Below are 16459 nucleotides of genomic sequence, written 5' to 3' on the forward strand. Positions count from 1 at the left end.
TAAGTTTTGATGTCGTTTTTCTGGAGGCCCTAGATCCAGTTGTGCCTAAAGCCTGCCCTACCTCTGGACTTTAAAGTTTGTGAGCCAATAAAGTCCCTTTCTTGTTTAAGATAATTGTATTTGTCCTGATTAATATAGGGTATTTGTATTTTCTTGTTGATTTGTAGAAAACTTGTAGTTTTAATTCTAGATTCACACATTATATAAGTTAATAAAATTAGCAATGGCCTTTTATAATTTGGACTCTGTCAGCCTCTGCCATGTGTTACTTTACTCTCTCCCCTCCCCAGTTCACACACCATTCCCATACTTGACATTCTAACAGTGGCTTTCATTAAGTCTGACAACTTTTCATACATTGTCTCCAACAGATTGATTGGGTCCGGGTATGTTAAACTGCTGAATCCGTTAGGTGTCTATTGCTGTGATAGACACCATGACTGAAAGCAGCTGGGGGAGGAAAGAGTTTACTTTATCTTACAACTCTCAGGTTACTTGAATTCCTGCTCAGACTTGACTTCTGTCTCTGAGTTCAGTCAGGGCAGGAACTCCAGACAAAAACTTGAAGAACTGATGTTGAGGCCATGGAGGAATGCTGATTTGACTTGTGCCTAATAGCATCTTGAACCTGCTTTCTTACAGCAACCAGGGCCACCAGCTGAGGGGGTGACACAACCTGCAGTGAACTGGGCCCTCCCCATCAGTCATCAATCCAGAACATGCACCACATACTCCACGGGCCAACGTGGTGGGGGCACTAGCTTGTGTCGTATTGACGGCCAGCACACTGCTGTACATAGCAAACATGGCTCAGGGCACTGCCTTCACACTTACTGCCCGTGGTCCTTGGAGCCCTGCACAATTACCTTAACCCAGGATGGGTTTTTGGGAGAGGGGCACTCTATTTTAGGTCCATTGTCTTGAAGTTCTGTGAGCCCAATACCTAGAATGATGGAAAGAATCTTATGCAAGTTTATAGGACATTTTCTTGATTAATGTGGAAGGCCCCGGCTCATTGTGGGTGGTGTCACCCCTCATCAGGTGGTCCTGGATGATGTAAGAATGTGGTCTGAGCAAGCACTGAGCACCAGTAAGCACTCCTCCATGGTCTCTGCAGCAGTCTTGCCTCCGGGTTCCTGCCCAGCTTGAGTTCTTCCCATGATGAACTATGATGTGAAAGTCTAAATGGAGTAGACTGTTTACTCCCAAGTTGCTTTTGGTCATGGTGTTTTATCACAGCAATAGAAACCCTAAGATACATGTGTGTGTGTGTGTGTGTGGTTTACACACCGTATGTGGTGGTTTGAAAGAAAAGGCCTTCATAGAGAGTGGCACTATTAGAATGTGTGGCCTTGGAGGAAGTGTGTCACTGTGGTGGTGGTGGGGGGGTGTTGAGGTCTTCAATGCTCAAGCTACACCCATTGCAACAGTTCAGTCCTCTTCCTGTTGCCTGTGGATCAAGTTATAGAACTCTTGGCTCCTTCTCCAGCACCATGTCTGCCTGCATGCTGCCATGTCCTGCCATAATAATGGACTAAACTTCTGAAACTGTAAGCCACCCCAATTAAATATTTTCCTCTTTTCCTTTATAAGAGTTGGTGTGGTCATGGTATCTCTCCAGATCAATAAAATTCTAAGACTACATATATACACACACATACATATATATGTGGCTTCATGCAGATGAAGTCTATAGTGCTAGTATACTACTTGTGAACTCAAGTTTGGGGTAGTTTTTTATTATATATTTTCTACTGTATATCCTCCATAAGATAATACATAAAGATGTGGTGCTGGTGGATGCCTTTTTTTTTTTTTTTCCGAGACAGGGTCTCTCTGTAGCTTTGGTGCCTGTCCCGGAACTAGCTCTTGTAGACCAGGCTGGCCTCGAACTCCCAGAGATCTGCCTGCCTCTGCCTCCCAAGTGCTGGGATTAAAGGCGTGCGCCACCACAGCCCAGCTTGGTGGATGCCTTTAATCCCAGCACATCTTTTGAGTTTCAAGCCAGCTTGCTCTGCATAGACCCTGTTTCAAGCAACAAAAGCCCTCAGACTATAAAAAAGCATTTAAGAAACTGAATGGTCTTTGTTTTCTACATTAGTCCTCGCCATCATGTTGCTCCTTTGCCTGGAACCTCCCATAGTCTCTCAGTGCATTCAGAAGTGAAACCTTGAGCCCCTTTGCACACCCTCCAGAATGTGAATCACTGCTTTGTCTAGGATGCCAATTTCCCATGTATTATTTCCACCATTAGTCACGGTAGCCATCTGGGCCATCAGATTCCATCTCCATACTCTCACTGCTTATGTTCAAGGAATCCTTACTTCACTGAACAATGGCCCCAGGATGAAGTGGTGCTGGCAATTAGAGAAGTTGAAGAAAAGACAGTTTTATCAGCTGTAAGTGAAAAAGTGGAAGGTTTTCATTTAAGGGAAGAAAAAAAAAATCTGAGGATGTTCCAGTAAGAATGAATCTTGTGAAACTGAAGGGAAATTTTGTTATTATTCTAACATCTCAAAATGCAAGTTGTAGACTTGGTGCACAGTGAGTGCTTAAATCAGGAAATGGTGTTAAGAATGCAGTACTGTTCACGTGATACAGAGGGTCAAATCTTCCAAAGTGCACAGCAACCACAGTGAGGGACTACATACACTCTAGCTATGCAGCTGGTTGGTACCAGCTGATGCTTTAGTTGTCTCCATATCCATAAAGGACCCTTGTAACATGAGGGCCTGCTTGTTGGGATTTCTGTCCTGCCCGGTTCCCACAGTCTTTAGGTACCAAAGAAAATCACACAGAGTCTACATCGATATAAACTGATTGGCCCATTAGCTCAGGCTTCTTATTAGTTCTTATTACTTATATTATCCCATTATTCTTATCTATGTCAGCCACATGGCTCGGTACCTTTTTCAATGGGGCAGGTCACATCCTGCTTCTTCGGTGTCTGGACAGGACTCGGGAGGAATGGGTTTTCTCCTTCCCAGAATTCTCCTGTTCTCTTTGACCCACCTCTACTTCTTGTCTGGTTGTCCCACTTATACTTCCTGCCTGGCTACTGGCCAATCAGTGTTTATTTAAAACATAATTGACAGAATACAATTGTCCAACACCAGACCCTTCTCCTGCTCACAACCTAAAGTTGCATAAAGTCTGCCGTTCATCAGCAGGACACCACAAACACACATGCGTCTCTTTCTTTTGTCTATATAATCTGCCCCTCTCTCATTCCATCTTGTCAGCCCATGCATTGCTGCAGCACCAGTACCAATAGCATCTCTTCAGGATGGTTTTGCATATTTATGATTTCAGGGTAGTATACACTGGCTGGTTTCCTTAGAACTGTTACCACTGAGAATGGCTGGTAACCAGTGCTGGGACCAGCTAGCTCCATCTCTTGGAAAATTCTGGTAGCTGATGGTTCTGACTGAAAGAAGAGCAGCGAAGACACTAACACTAGGTAGGATTTGAGTCACTGGCACACAAAGTTTGGAACTGTTAGTCAGGAACTGAGAACCTCTATCACTAATGCAAAGGGTCATGTACTTTGCCTATTCACAGTCTATCTGGACTTAGCAAGACTGTCAGCTGACTGGCGAAGTTCTATGCCTCGGGGCATAGCCCCCATGGATATCATGGAACTACAGTATTTACAGGACCACAATAAAACAGCTCCATTTTGTTCAATATTGGTCTGCATTACTGAAAATTAAACTAGCCTTGCTGCGTGCACCATAGGAATTCATGCTCACGAGGAAACCGAAACTAGACCGCTACCAACAAATCACGGAGACAAAGCGGCATGGAGTTACACAGTGAATTTATACTCAGCTTGTGCATAGGACCCAACTCTCCATCTCTAGAGGATACTGTGACATCAGCATTAATACCGCTTTAATTACAGGATTTAAGGTTTCCTTGCATTCTCTGAAATAACTTCTAATATGCACTTGGTAATTTAGACTCAATAAAGGTTTGAGATTCTAAGATAAATATATTTTCCTCATAATTTTGATTGAGACTTTCCACATTTACTTTTAAATATGGTAAGTTCTGCATTAATGTCTTATATTTTATAATGATATTGCTGTGAATTTTAAGAGATTTTCTTAGATTATAGTAAGGGTAAGAATTTCTATTTTTTAAATGCAGCATGGGCTGGACATTGATTAAAACCTTTTTCACGTGTGGGATCAGAATCTGTGCACCACTTTCCCATAGCTGTCACGTTCATGCAATTCCTCCTTCTCAGGAAGAATCTTTTTCTTCCTTCCTCCCTCCCTTTTCTTCCTTCCTCCCTTCCTACTTCTTCTTTTTCCATCCAAGGCAGGGTTTCTCTGTGTAGCCCTTGCTGTCCTAAAGTTTGCTATGTAGATCTGCCTGCCTTTGCCTCCTGAATGCTGAAATTAAAGGCATGCGCTATCACCACCTGGCTAGAATGGGTTTTCTTAAAGTTACCACGATCAGGTGTGTTAAAACGTCTGCTACCCCGAACTGAGGATAGTTTCCCTTCTATGTGCATCCTTTGCTATTCAGTGAGACTGGTCACAGTACCGAAAGGTTTCCTGTAAACAGACATTTCCTGTTCCAATTCCTGGGTCCTAAATAACTGACTCAGAGGCTGAATATGAATTATAAATGCTTGGCCGAAAGCTCAGGCTTGCTACTAGCTCTTACACTTAAATTAACCCATTACTATTAATCTAGGTATTGCCACATCGCTCATGGCTTTACCTGTTCTCTAGCATGTCTTACTTCCTAGGCAGCTAGGACGTCTGCCTGACTCCACCCCCGTTCTTCCCATCATTCTCAGTTTGGCTTTCCCGCCTAACTTCCGGTCTGGCTACCGGCCTGTCCGCTTTTTATCAGCCAGTGAGAGTACACATACTCAGTGTACAGAAGGGTCATTCCCAGCAATTTCTCACGGGTATTATTTTTGCGGTTTTTCCCCAACGTGTATTCTCTGATGGTTAAAGAGATCAACGCGCCTACTAAAGCTTCTGCCGCATTGAGCACATGGGTAGGGTTTCTCTCCAGTGTGGCTTCTCCGGTGTTTGATACGGCCTGAATTCTGACTGAAACATCTGGTGCACAGCGAGCACTCATAGGGTTTTTCTCCTGTGTATATTCTACGGTGAAGGATGAGGTCAGAACTCTGACTAAAGGCTTTGCCGCAGCTATCACAGTGGTAGGACTTTTCACCAGAATGCATTCTCCGATGTTTCGTGAGGTCTGTGCTTTGACTGAAGCTTTTATCGCACAGATCGCATGTATATGGTTTCTCGCCAGTATGTGTTCTTTGATGCTTTATGAGGTCTGAACGGCGACTGAAACTCTTGGCACAGTCATCACAGGGATAGGGTTTTTCCCCGGTGTGGATTCTCTGGTGGAGAACAAGGTTGGAGCTCTGACTGAAGGCCTTCCCACACTTACATTCATAGGGCTTCTCCCCAGTGTGGACTCTGTAATGTTTAATAAGATCCGACCTCCTACTGAACGTTTTACTGCACTGACCACACGGGTACGGCTTCTCTCCAGTGTGAGTTCGCTGATGGTTAAGGAGATCTGAAAACCTACTGAAGGTTTTGGTACACTGGTTACATAGGAAGGGTTTCTCTCCGGTATGAATTCTCTGATGCAGAATAAGGACCGAGCTCTGATTAAAAGCCTTTCCACATTCGCTACATTTATATGGCTTCTCTCCAGTGTGAATCCTTCTGTGTTTAATAAGGTCTGAGTTCTGACTGAAACTTTTGCTGCACTGATTACATGGATATGGTTTCTCCCCGGAGTGGATTCGCTGATGGAGGATAAGATCGGAGCTCTGACTAAAGGCCTTCTTACAAGCTTTACACTTATATGGTTTCTCCCCAGTGTGGGTTCGCTGATGTTTTATAAGATCAGAGCTCTGGCTGAAGTGTTTATTACACTGGCTACACATATAAGGCTTCTCTCCAGTGTGGATCCTCTGATGTTTGACCATGTCTGAGCGCTGGCTAAAGCTTTTGCTACAATGACCGCATGGGTAGGGTTTTTCTCCTGTGTGGATTCTCTGGTGGATGATGAGATCCGAGCTCTGGCTGAAGGCTTTCCCACACTCCTCACATTTGTAAGGCTTTTCCCCAGTGTGGACTCTTTGATGTTTGATAAGGTCTGAGCTCCGACTAAAGCTTTTAACACACCAATTGCACGGATAGGGTTTCTCTCCAGTATGAATTCTCTGATGCAAAGCCAGGGCTGAGCGCGAACGAAAGGCCTTTCCACATTCATCGCATCCGTGAGGTCTATCGCAGTGATTTCTTTGGTGTCTAACGAGACCCGTTTTCCAAGCAAAGTGCTGGCCACATTCATCACAGGTATACTGTCTTCTTCTTAAGCGGGGCTTTTCATTCAATTCGTCCCCCAATTCACGGGATTCTTTGCCTCTGGATTTCGGGAGAACATCCTCCTTGAGGCTGCCAGGTTCTTCAGTCAACGTTTCAGTGTCTCCTGTCATTTCCTCCTCTGAAGCTGGCTCTCCAATCTTGATTTTGGTCTCACCATCTGGAACAGTAAACAAAATCCCAATGGAAAATGTGCTCCATGTTGCAGATAAGTTCCAGATGCAGCAAATCAGTGTTTGTCTATAGATGTTACCAGGAGAGGGGAGGATGTGGTACAAGGTGATCCTCGCGGTTAAGGTGGGGGACTGCAAATGAGCTGAGAGGCTTCCAGACACTGAAGACTGAGGAAAACTGGAAGAATAAATAAGTAATAATGGATCACATTTCGTGGAATGGACTTATCAGATACAAAAGTATGATTTTCACAGATGACCTGGGAAAACTGAAATTGATTCACTATGATAATAAAAGTGTGATTACATTAGAGTTAATAACTTGCTAATATACTTAAAGCAAGCAGTATAAAAAGCATAGAAAACAGAAGTGGGCTGGGTTTTACCTAGCAATGCTCAGGTATTTAGGCTAAAAGTAAGGTACTAAAGAAAAATAATAAGAGAGAAATAAAAACTGTTTAATTCCTTTGCATCTACCCTTAAGAAACAGTAAAAAAAAAGTTATTACACACAGAAATGCACTGTATTCTAAATACTTTCTACAAAAACGTCACAAGCAGGACCAGTTCAAGACAGCGGTTTAAAATTGAGTTTTCATACAACAACATCTATTGCAAAATAACCGCGGTGCTTTTTATTATGATCTCCAGCTGGAACTACATTTGGCATCAGAAACAAGAGGGCCGGAGTAGTAAGATGGTCAAGTTCTTTCTACTTTTTCAATCTGCATGCCTTAATGAGAGTAACAAGGAATCAATTTTGATGTAAAGACTGATTTCATTTTTTAATTGTGTGTGCCAGTACAGCTAAAGATTATGTATGCTTTTGTGTGGTTCTTTATGCCATGTGTAGCTTGAATAATAAAAACCCAGGGACAGATACTGGGGTTCAACATGAAGATCAGAAAAGCAAACATCCAACCACTACAGAGACCTTTTACCTCTACCAAGTCTTCAGACCACAATGCTGGGATCCTGTCTCCACGAATCCTCAGATTCCACACCACTGAGTTCCTGTCTTTTCCCTTTGTGTTCCTCTCTCTGCCCAGCCATATCACTCCTGTCTCCACCTCCCTAGTGCTGGGATTAAAGGATGAATTGCGGAAGGTAGCTGGTTCTCTCCTATCGTGTGAGTCCTGGGGCTCACACTTAGTTGGCAGGCTGGGTGCTAAGTGCTAAATGTTTTCGCCCTCTGAGTCATCTCACTGTCCCTTAAAATGACTAAAAAAATTACAGGTTTGCTATTTTTGTTTTTGTTTGAGATATTCTGTAGCCCAGGTTGGCCTGCAACTCATGGTAATCCTTCTGTCTCAACTCTTGAGTGCTGAGAAGACAGATACTGACTACTGCACCTGGCTCTACTCTCACCTCTATTTTTGTTTGTAGTGTAGCCTTTGGATGGCTTTGAAGCCACGTTGTAGCTCAAGATGGCTTTGGACTCAGGGTAGGCCACCTGCCTCTGGCTCACCAGTGCTGGGATTACAGGTGATGCTACCATACTTAGCTGGGTTGCTACTTTTGTGGTGTAGGAAGTTCTTCTGTTTATGTGTTGCTTTCATTGGTTAATGAATTAAGAAACTGCTTTGGGCCTGATAGGGCAGAACTTAGGTAGGCAGAGAAGAGAGAACTGAATGCTGGGAAGAAGGGCAGAGTGGGAGACACCATGGATCTTCTGCCTGAGACAGACACTGGTTAGAATCTTTCCAGTAAGCCATGGCATGTGGCAATACATAGATTAATGGAGATGGGTTAAACTAATATATAAGAGTTAGCCAAAGCCGGGCGGTGGTGGCGCATGCCTTTAATCCCAGTACTCGGGAGGCAGAGGCAGGCGGATCTCTGTGAGTTCGAGGCCACCCTGGTCTACAAGGGCTAGTTCCAGGACAGGAACCAAAAAGCTACAGAGAAACCCTGTCTCGAAAAATCCAAAAAAAAAAAAAAAAAAAAAAGTATTAGCCAATAAGAACTTAGAGCTAATGGCCAAGCAGTGTTTTAATTAATACAGTTTCTGTGTGGTTATTTCAGGCGGCCAGGACAAAGGGCCCGCCCCCTCTCTTCACAACACTCTTGAGTGAAACTTGACTTTATTCCAAGGACAACCATGGCAGTAGAGGTGATAGTCAAGGATACTACCTGGGAGATTTGTAAGAGGACTACAGTGGCTCAGTGCCATATATGCTTCTGCCAGCAGGAGTTTTCTAAGTGAGAAGCAAATCCCGGGTTACTATTTATAGGCACCAATGGAGACTTCTTGATTACAGAATACTAAACGGCTACACATTAGAAACTTCTTATTATTTACTAGATGATTTCAGAACAGGTTTACAGATGGGTCTGAAAACCTTCACTCATCTTCCCGCTCGGGATGGTCTCAGACACTGGTCAAAGCAAATTCTTCCACAGGCAGAAGTTTAGAAATAAACCTGCCATCTGTCTACTATTTATGAAAGGAAACAGTCTATGATATAAGCCTAGATAGATTCATGGCTAATGACAAATCACTTATCAAATACATGGAAAGAACAAGATTGGAATGCTAGAAAGAAAGTAGAACCCTGGGAGAAACATTGGGATAGACCTTCTGGAATGGGCTCAGTATGCACATATATTGTGTTTTTTGTACATTTTCAGCAAAAGGTAACCAGCAAAGAGGCCTCTCAACCTGAAAGACAAGAACATCCACAGCACTACATCAATCTGCCTCTATTCCAGCTGGCATGGTTGACTGATGTACAGAACGGTCACGGCAGCAAGGATGACGGCTATACATAGCTACAAACATATGGATCTCCTCTCTCCAAGGGGGCATGCCTATTATCAATTCTGTATGCCTGAATATTCAACCACCAGGGTGAACAGTGCACACCAGCTAAAGGAACACTTCCTGGAGAGCGATCAGTCAGGTTCCTGGAGGCAGAGTCATTGTACAGGACCAGTTCTGTCATGAAATTTGTTTTCACACTGCAGATACAAAGCTGTATTTATTTATGGTAATTCTGTTTGTTACCATGCTAGCCTATATAATACAAACTCGAAAAAAGTAACCTTCTAAGAAAGGAAGTAGAGAAGTGACCTCAAATACCTGGAGCTCCTGGGTCTTATGTATGTTCCATTGAGAAGAATGCAGACTTGGGATTGTGGTGGAATGTTCTAAGGGCTACACTAGGAAAGTTGTCATAGAAGACATGCTATGTGCCCTATGCCAAAGAACAAAAAAAAGCTGTCTGTTTTTTTTTTTTTTTCTTTTTTTTTTTTTTGGTTTTTCGAGACAGGGTTTCTCTGTGGTTTTTGGAGCCTGTCCTGGAACTAGCTCTTGTAGACCAGGCTGGTCTCGAACTCACAGAGATCCGCCTGCCTCTGCCTCCCAAGTGCTGGGATTAAAGGCGTGCGCCACCACCGCCTGGCTTTTTTTTTTTTAAATGGTCAAACACATATGCATTACAGGAACTGAGAGTTGGAGCAGCTGTTTTAGTTAGGGTTATTATTGCTGTGATGAAACACCAATGATGGAGGAAGGTCATTGGTTAAATAATAAAGAAACTGCTTGGTCCTCATAGGTTAGGACATAGGTGGGTGGAGTAAACAGAACAGAATGCTGGGAGGAAGAGGAAGTGAGCTTAGATGCCATGCTCTCCTCTCCCGGGCAGATGCAGGGCAGCCACGATGAAGCAAGCCGCCAGGTCAGACATGCTGAATCTTTCCTGGTAAGACTGGTGCTACACAGATTATTAGAGATAGGTTGATCGGGATATGAGAATTAGCCAGTAAGGGCTAGAGCTAATGGGCCAAGCAGTGTTTAAAAGAATACAGTTTGTGTGTTGTTATTTTGGGGCATAAGCTAGCCAGGCGGCCCAGGAGCTGGGGCGGCAGGAACGCAGCCCACAGCTCCCACTACACACCATGACCAAAAGCAACTGGGGAAAATGGTTTAATATGGCTTACAGATCCAGAGACACAGTCCATTGAGGGAAGCTAGTGCAGGACCTCACACAGGGCAGGAACCTGGAGGAGGAGCTGATGTCAAGGCTACGGAAGGCTGCTACTTGCTGGCTTGCTCATCATGGCTTGCTCAGCCTGCTTTCTTATAGCAGCAAGGAGTCCCAGCCCAGGAGTGGCACTACCCACAGTGAGCTAATTAAGACTGCCTACAGCCCAGTCTTATGGATGCATTTTCTCAACTGAGGTTCCTTCCTCTCAGATGACTTTAGCTTGTGTCAAGTTGAACTAGCCAGCACAGGAGTCATGAGAATAATTCCTCCTCTATATGAGAAATATATTACACACACACACACACACACACACACACACACACGCGCGTGCGCGCACATACACATACACACATGCATGTGAGCACCCGCGCGCGCACACACACACATGTGTGTGCATGTGTGTGTGTGTGCAATGGTGTATTTTATGATTATGGAGGCCAGATAACAACCTATGGGAGCCAGTTCTCTTCTTCCACACATGTGGGTCTTGGAGATTGAACTCAGTAAATACCTTAACCATTTACTGCCAAGCCATCTCACTGTCCCCCATTATACACCTGACCATCCACTTAGGCTCTTTTTGCTTCCTATCCCCAATCCTGGGCCTGGTAAGTTTGAAGTTATAGCGCTCAACGGAGAGATGCTTCTACTCTGGAACATGGTCAGGATTGCCAGTAAATTTGCCTCTTGGTCATTTCCGGCTCTTCATACTATAGACACTGTGGTCATAATGACTGGTCACAATTCCAAGGAATATGTTGCTGCCGTATGCCATGAGCAAGGACTCTAGAGAATTCTTTGGGGGTACCTCTTCTCTCAAGTTTAATTTTAGGCCCACACAATGGCACTCTGAAGAGCCTGTAGGATAAAAGCCCTGCCAAAGACTTAAATAATGTAAGAAATTGAGTTTAAAAAATAATAATAAAAAAAAGAAATTGAGTTTATAATATGAACTAGATAAAGAACTCTGAGCTATAATTAAGGATTTAAGATTACAGCTATGCACTAACCTAATTGTAAAAGTTGATAACACGGGAAACCCAAGACAAGTAAAGTTGGTTGTTATAGTGTTCTCTTAAAGACAGGTTGGACAGGCTGAATACACAGTACAATAGCAGTCTCAAGTGACCTCAAGGTGTGAGGTCACTCATTAACTCTGGCTGTGAGGTCCCGCAAAAGTTCTAATCACATAGAATGTAAGAGATTTTAATAGCATTACATCACCACATGAAGGGGATCACCACATGTAGGGGATCACCCTGATTAATCAGTATTAAGAAGCAGCAAGTGACCTGAAGACGAGCATTCACCTTCTCTGCTTCTGGGTGGCACACTGATGTGACCAATGCCTCGGGTTCCTGTTGGTGAGATTTTCACCACGGTGGGCTACAGTGCTGAGCTGTGAGCTGAGCTAAGTCCATTCTCCCTTAAGTCGCCTCTGTCAGGGTACTTTGTCACAGCCATGGGAAAAACGAACTACTGAATTTATTCCGTTACAAATAGCGTCCACTTGTCTTAGCTAGGGTTACCTTGGCTTTGAGGAAACACCATAACCAGAGCAACTTGTGGAGGAAAGGGTTTATTCCACTCGCAGTTCCGTAAAACAGCCACCATCAACAGTAGTGAGGGCAGGAGCCCGGAGGCAGGAGCTGATGCAGAGGCTGTGGGGGTGGAGTGCTGTGTGTGTCCTCTTGCTGCTCCTCTCGGTGGTTATTTTTCTGCTGCAACTGGGCTGTGCGCTCACCAACAGCCTCTCAGGATCTCTTTGTGAAGCTTCAACTTCTCTGCATGACCCCTTCCATTCTGAGCCTTCAACTGACACTGAGGTGTGCACCTGCGCCAATGGCCTCTCCTGACCTCTCCCAGTCCCAAGCCTCAGCTGCTCTTCATGCCTTCAAAACCAGAACCTCCTGGGTGACTCTGAGATCCCCAAGTCCAGCCGCCAGCACAAGGCACAGCTTTGACTGCTTCTGAAACACAGCCTGTGTCCTGACCCTGAGGAAACACTTTCCAGAAGATTTCATCTCAATGATGCTAGTCTTTTCTTAATCACCATCAATTTCTTAGCTCCAGCTAACCAACATCAATTGTCTCAACAAAGCAAAGGTTTCTGTGGTAGTTTGAATGTAATTGGCCCCATAAGCTCCTAGGGAGTGGCACTATTGGGAGGTGTGGCTTTGTTGGAACAGGTATGACCTTGCTGGAGGAAGTGTGTCACTGTGGGGGCAGGCTTTGAGGTTTCCTATGCTCAAGATACCACCCACTGTTGGAGACCAGTTCCTGTTGCCTTCTGATCAAGATGTAGGATTCTCAGCTCCAGAACCATGTATGCCTGCATGCTGACATACTCCCCGCCATGATGATAATGGACTGAACCTCTAAACTGTAAGCCAGCCACCAAAATCAAACATTTCCTTTATAAGAGTTGCCATGGTCATGGTGTCTCTTAACAGCAATAGAAACCCTAATGACAGGGCTGGAGAGATGGCTCTGAGGTTAAGAGCACTGGCTACTCTTCCTGAGGTCCTGAGTTCAATTCCCAGCAACCACATGGAAGCTCACAACCATCTGTAATAAGATCTTTTGCCTTCTTCTGGTGTGAAGGCATATTTGCAGGCAGAATACCATATGCAAAATAAATAAATAAATAAATAAATAAATAAATAAATAAATAAAAGTTTTAAAAAAGAAAGAAAGAAACCCTAATGACAGGTTCACTTCAGGAGTGCCAGTCTTTTAACATGGTGACTCTCTCCTTCTCTCTCTTGGTTTTCTAAAACAGGGTTTCTTTGTGTAACAGCTCTGGGTTTCCTGAAACTTGCCCTGTAGACCAGGCTGGCCTCAGACTCACGGATATCCACCTGCTGTTGCCTCCCGAGGGCTGGGATTAAGGGCCTGCACGACTGCCATCCAGCTTTATGGCTGACTCTTCAGCCCCAGCTTCTCAGAATGACAGAATCTTAATTCAAAACGGCAAATGGGCATGATAGAGTCCTTAAACTTCCCTGTGGAACTACACAAGCCAGGCCTCCATCTGCCCTCAATATTCTTATCTTGGGCTGGAGAGGTGGCTCAGCGGTTAAGAGCATTGCCTGCTCTTCCAAAGGTCCTGAGTTCAATTCCCAGCAACCACATGGTGGCTCACAACCATCTGTAATGAGGTCCAGTGTCCTCTTCTGGCTATAGACATACATACAGACAGAATATTGTGTACATAATAAATAAATAAATTAAAAAAAATTCTTATCTTCCAAGACCCTACAGAATAGCTCACCAAGCACTGAACACCGAGGGTTCTTTACATAACCCTCCCTAAAACATGGTGAGGTCCGTCACAGCAATACCCCACTATCCTGAACACAAGTACCCTGCGTGGGTGGACAATGTTTCCCCAAGAAGACGTGGGTCAGGAAATGAAAATCCTCCTGAGTTAGTGTCAGGTCCTAAAACAACCCAGGCCATTGCCGTTGCTCCTCGCTGCCCACCACAATCAAACGGAAAGAATCTATTAAACACAACACATTCCGGCCGCAGAACATAGAGAAATCAAGCCGGAGCTAATGCTCTCCCTGCAGGCCAGATTTCATAGGGCGTGGATGTGCTATGGGCCACTGGCAGAGAACACCCATCGATGCCCGGTGCAACACTGCAGGCTATGATTCTGATGGTGGTGGTCTAATGAGAATGGCTACTACAGGTGCATATATTTGAATGCTTGGTCCCCCGTTGGTGGGATTGTCTAAGAATGATTAGGAGGTATGGCTTTTTGGAGAATGTATGTCACTGGGGGTAGGCTTCTTTGAAGTTTTCAAAGCCCACACCATTCCCAGTTAGCTCTCTCTGCCTGCCGGCTGCCGTACTCTGACATGATAGCCATGGACATTTACTCTCTGAAACTGTAAGTGAGCCCCCAACAAACTCTTCTCTACAGTGCCTTGTTCATGTCACCTTAGCACAGCAATAGGAAATTAAGACCCTGACCAGCAGGCAGGATGTGCCTGCGTGCACAATAACAGCACGAAGGTTGTGGGGGTGTCTTAGTCACCGTTCTAATGCTACAGGCTCCATGACCGTGACAACTCTTACAGAAGAAAGCATTTAATTGGGGCTTGCTTACAGTTTCAGAGGGTTAGCCCACTATCATCATGGCAGACATGGGGCTGGAGGAGTGGCTGAGAGTTCTACATACAGATTTACAGGGAGCAGGGGGAGAGTAACACTGGCTTAGGCTTTTGAAACATCAAAGCCCACCCCCACTGACACATTTTCTCCAACAAGACCATACCTCCTGATCCTTCTCAAGTAGTGAGAAGCATTCAAATATATGAACCTATCAGGGCCATTCTTTGTCAAATCACCACAGGGAGTAATAACTGCTTTTGGATTGGATTTGAACCTGATCCACGGGAGGTAATTCATTCCCAGCACTGTAAATCTGGTTAAAAGCCACAGGTCCTAGTGGAGAACTCACTGCTGGTGTCTCGCTAAATGGAAAGGCTGTCAAACCGCCTTCTAAATATTTAAGTTTATATACCTAGGTTAGTACTGCTCTCAACCTTGGCTAGAGAAGCTTCTTTCTCTCTGTAGTGGTCAGCAGTCAATGCAGAGACTGATAGCTGGTCAAAGTATTGAGCACAGTGACTAGTAAGTGCTAAGTCCTGGAACCGGCCTTCTCCCTAGACGCAGGGGACACCCCAGAAGAGAGCACAGAAAGGCTGAATGAGCTGAAGATGGGGAGGAATTCTGTGGACCGCTATTTTTCAGACACGACACTGAACTCATTGCAGTTATGATTATCTGCACAAGATCAAGACAGTAAGGTATCTCAACATTCTTCCAGGCAGTTTGGCGGGGGACGACATGAAGGGGAAAGGGTCTTTGGGAAATTGGTAGTGGGATTGGGGGTGAATGTGATCAAAGTGCATTGTTTACATGCATGATATTGTGAAACAATAAAAATCTATTTTTTAAAAGAAGAGGCAACTGAATAAAAGCTGTATCTCTAGAATTCAAAACAAAGACGTATGACGTGGCTTGGAGCACCAAAGGCATGGTATGGCTTGCCAGAGAGGGTGTAGACAATGGAGACCACTGGTACCACGGAAGGAACATGCAACGCACCACTCCTCACCTGACAGAGGGTGACGCTCTTGAGAGTCACAGCTGAACTGGATCTCCACAGGCACAATCGGACACCTCAGGAAACGAGTGGAGAATTACCATTTCTTCTGTAAGATCTTCTTGTCCACAAGCCTGCGATGTGGTAGCCCTGAGTTCAGATTGGAACCACTGTACAGAGGAGATGTCATTTCTGAGACTAGGGCTTCTAGATACAGAACAAAGAGAAGGAGAAAAATCTTATTTAGCTTCCAGGTGCCTTTCCTCTTAGAGAAGGCTTCCTTTCCGATCGTGCAGGAAGCGGGAATTAACCCTCTTTAATTCAATCCCCCTTACAAGATGAGGCGCTCAAACAAGACTGGAAATTAAAAATACTAAACTAGGGGTGTGACTGGAATAACAGTGCGGGGAGGGGTTTAGTATTCGCGTCCAACACTCACAAGGCAGCTATCTCCTTTCCAGCTCCGCAGGCTAATTACTGGGGGTTCATCCACTTCGTAATTCCACTAGCACCCTAACATTTCGGACGTTCATGCGGTTGAATAAAGGCCCAGTGGGCACAGACTAGCTATCCAGAACAGTCGGCCATGAAACTGCTCGATTCCCATGTCCAAGACGCCACTCTGACTCTCCAATGCTGGAGTGACGGCTTGTCAACCACCCCTACAATCTCTCCACATTTCCGATGCTCCCTCAGCCGGCCGCTCTAGGAATCTGGGAGGAGCACAACTCTATTGTGCATCCTCACTCCCACACAGCAGCGTGAATTAGGAGTCCTTGCAGTTCACGACTGCAGC

General features: G+C 44.7%; 1 protein-coding gene across 2 annotated transcripts; it reads right to left on the reverse strand.

Annotated features, from left to right (window-relative positions):
* Nucleotides 1-2767: 2767 nt before the first annotated feature.
* On the reverse strand, nucleotides 2768-16296 carry LOC130886469 (zinc finger protein 271-like). Of its 2 annotated transcripts, none has more exons than XM_057788282.1 (3): nucleotides 16103-16296; nucleotides 15676-15870; nucleotides 2768-6543 (listed from the first exon to the last, which is right to left on the reverse strand). In XM_057788282.1, the coding sequence occupies exon 3, from the start codon at nucleotides 6494-6496 to the stop codon at nucleotides 4931-4933; it is 1566 nt and encodes a 521-aa protein (XP_057644265.1). In that variant the 5' UTR covers nucleotides 6497-6543; nucleotides 15676-15870; nucleotides 16103-16296; the 3' UTR covers nucleotides 2768-4930. The 2 variants fall into 2 exon arrangements, with proteins under 2 accessions (XP_057644265.1, XP_057644264.1); XM_057788281.1 differs by having other exon boundaries at nucleotides 2768-6734.
* Nucleotides 16297-16459: the final 163 nt, after the last annotated feature.

This window comes from Chionomys nivalis, chromosome 14 (assembly GCF_950005125.1).
Source record: "Chionomys nivalis chromosome 14, mChiNiv1.1, whole genome shotgun sequence".
NCBI classification, from domain to species: domain Eukaryota; kingdom Metazoa; phylum Chordata; class Mammalia; order Rodentia; family Cricetidae; genus Chionomys; species Chionomys nivalis.

What these genes read in the sequence shown, in the direction of transcription:
- LOC130886469 (XM_057788282.1), bottom strand. Translation starts at nt 6,496, where the DNA reads ATGACAGGAGACACTGAAACGTTGACTGAAGAACCTGGCAGCCTCAAG.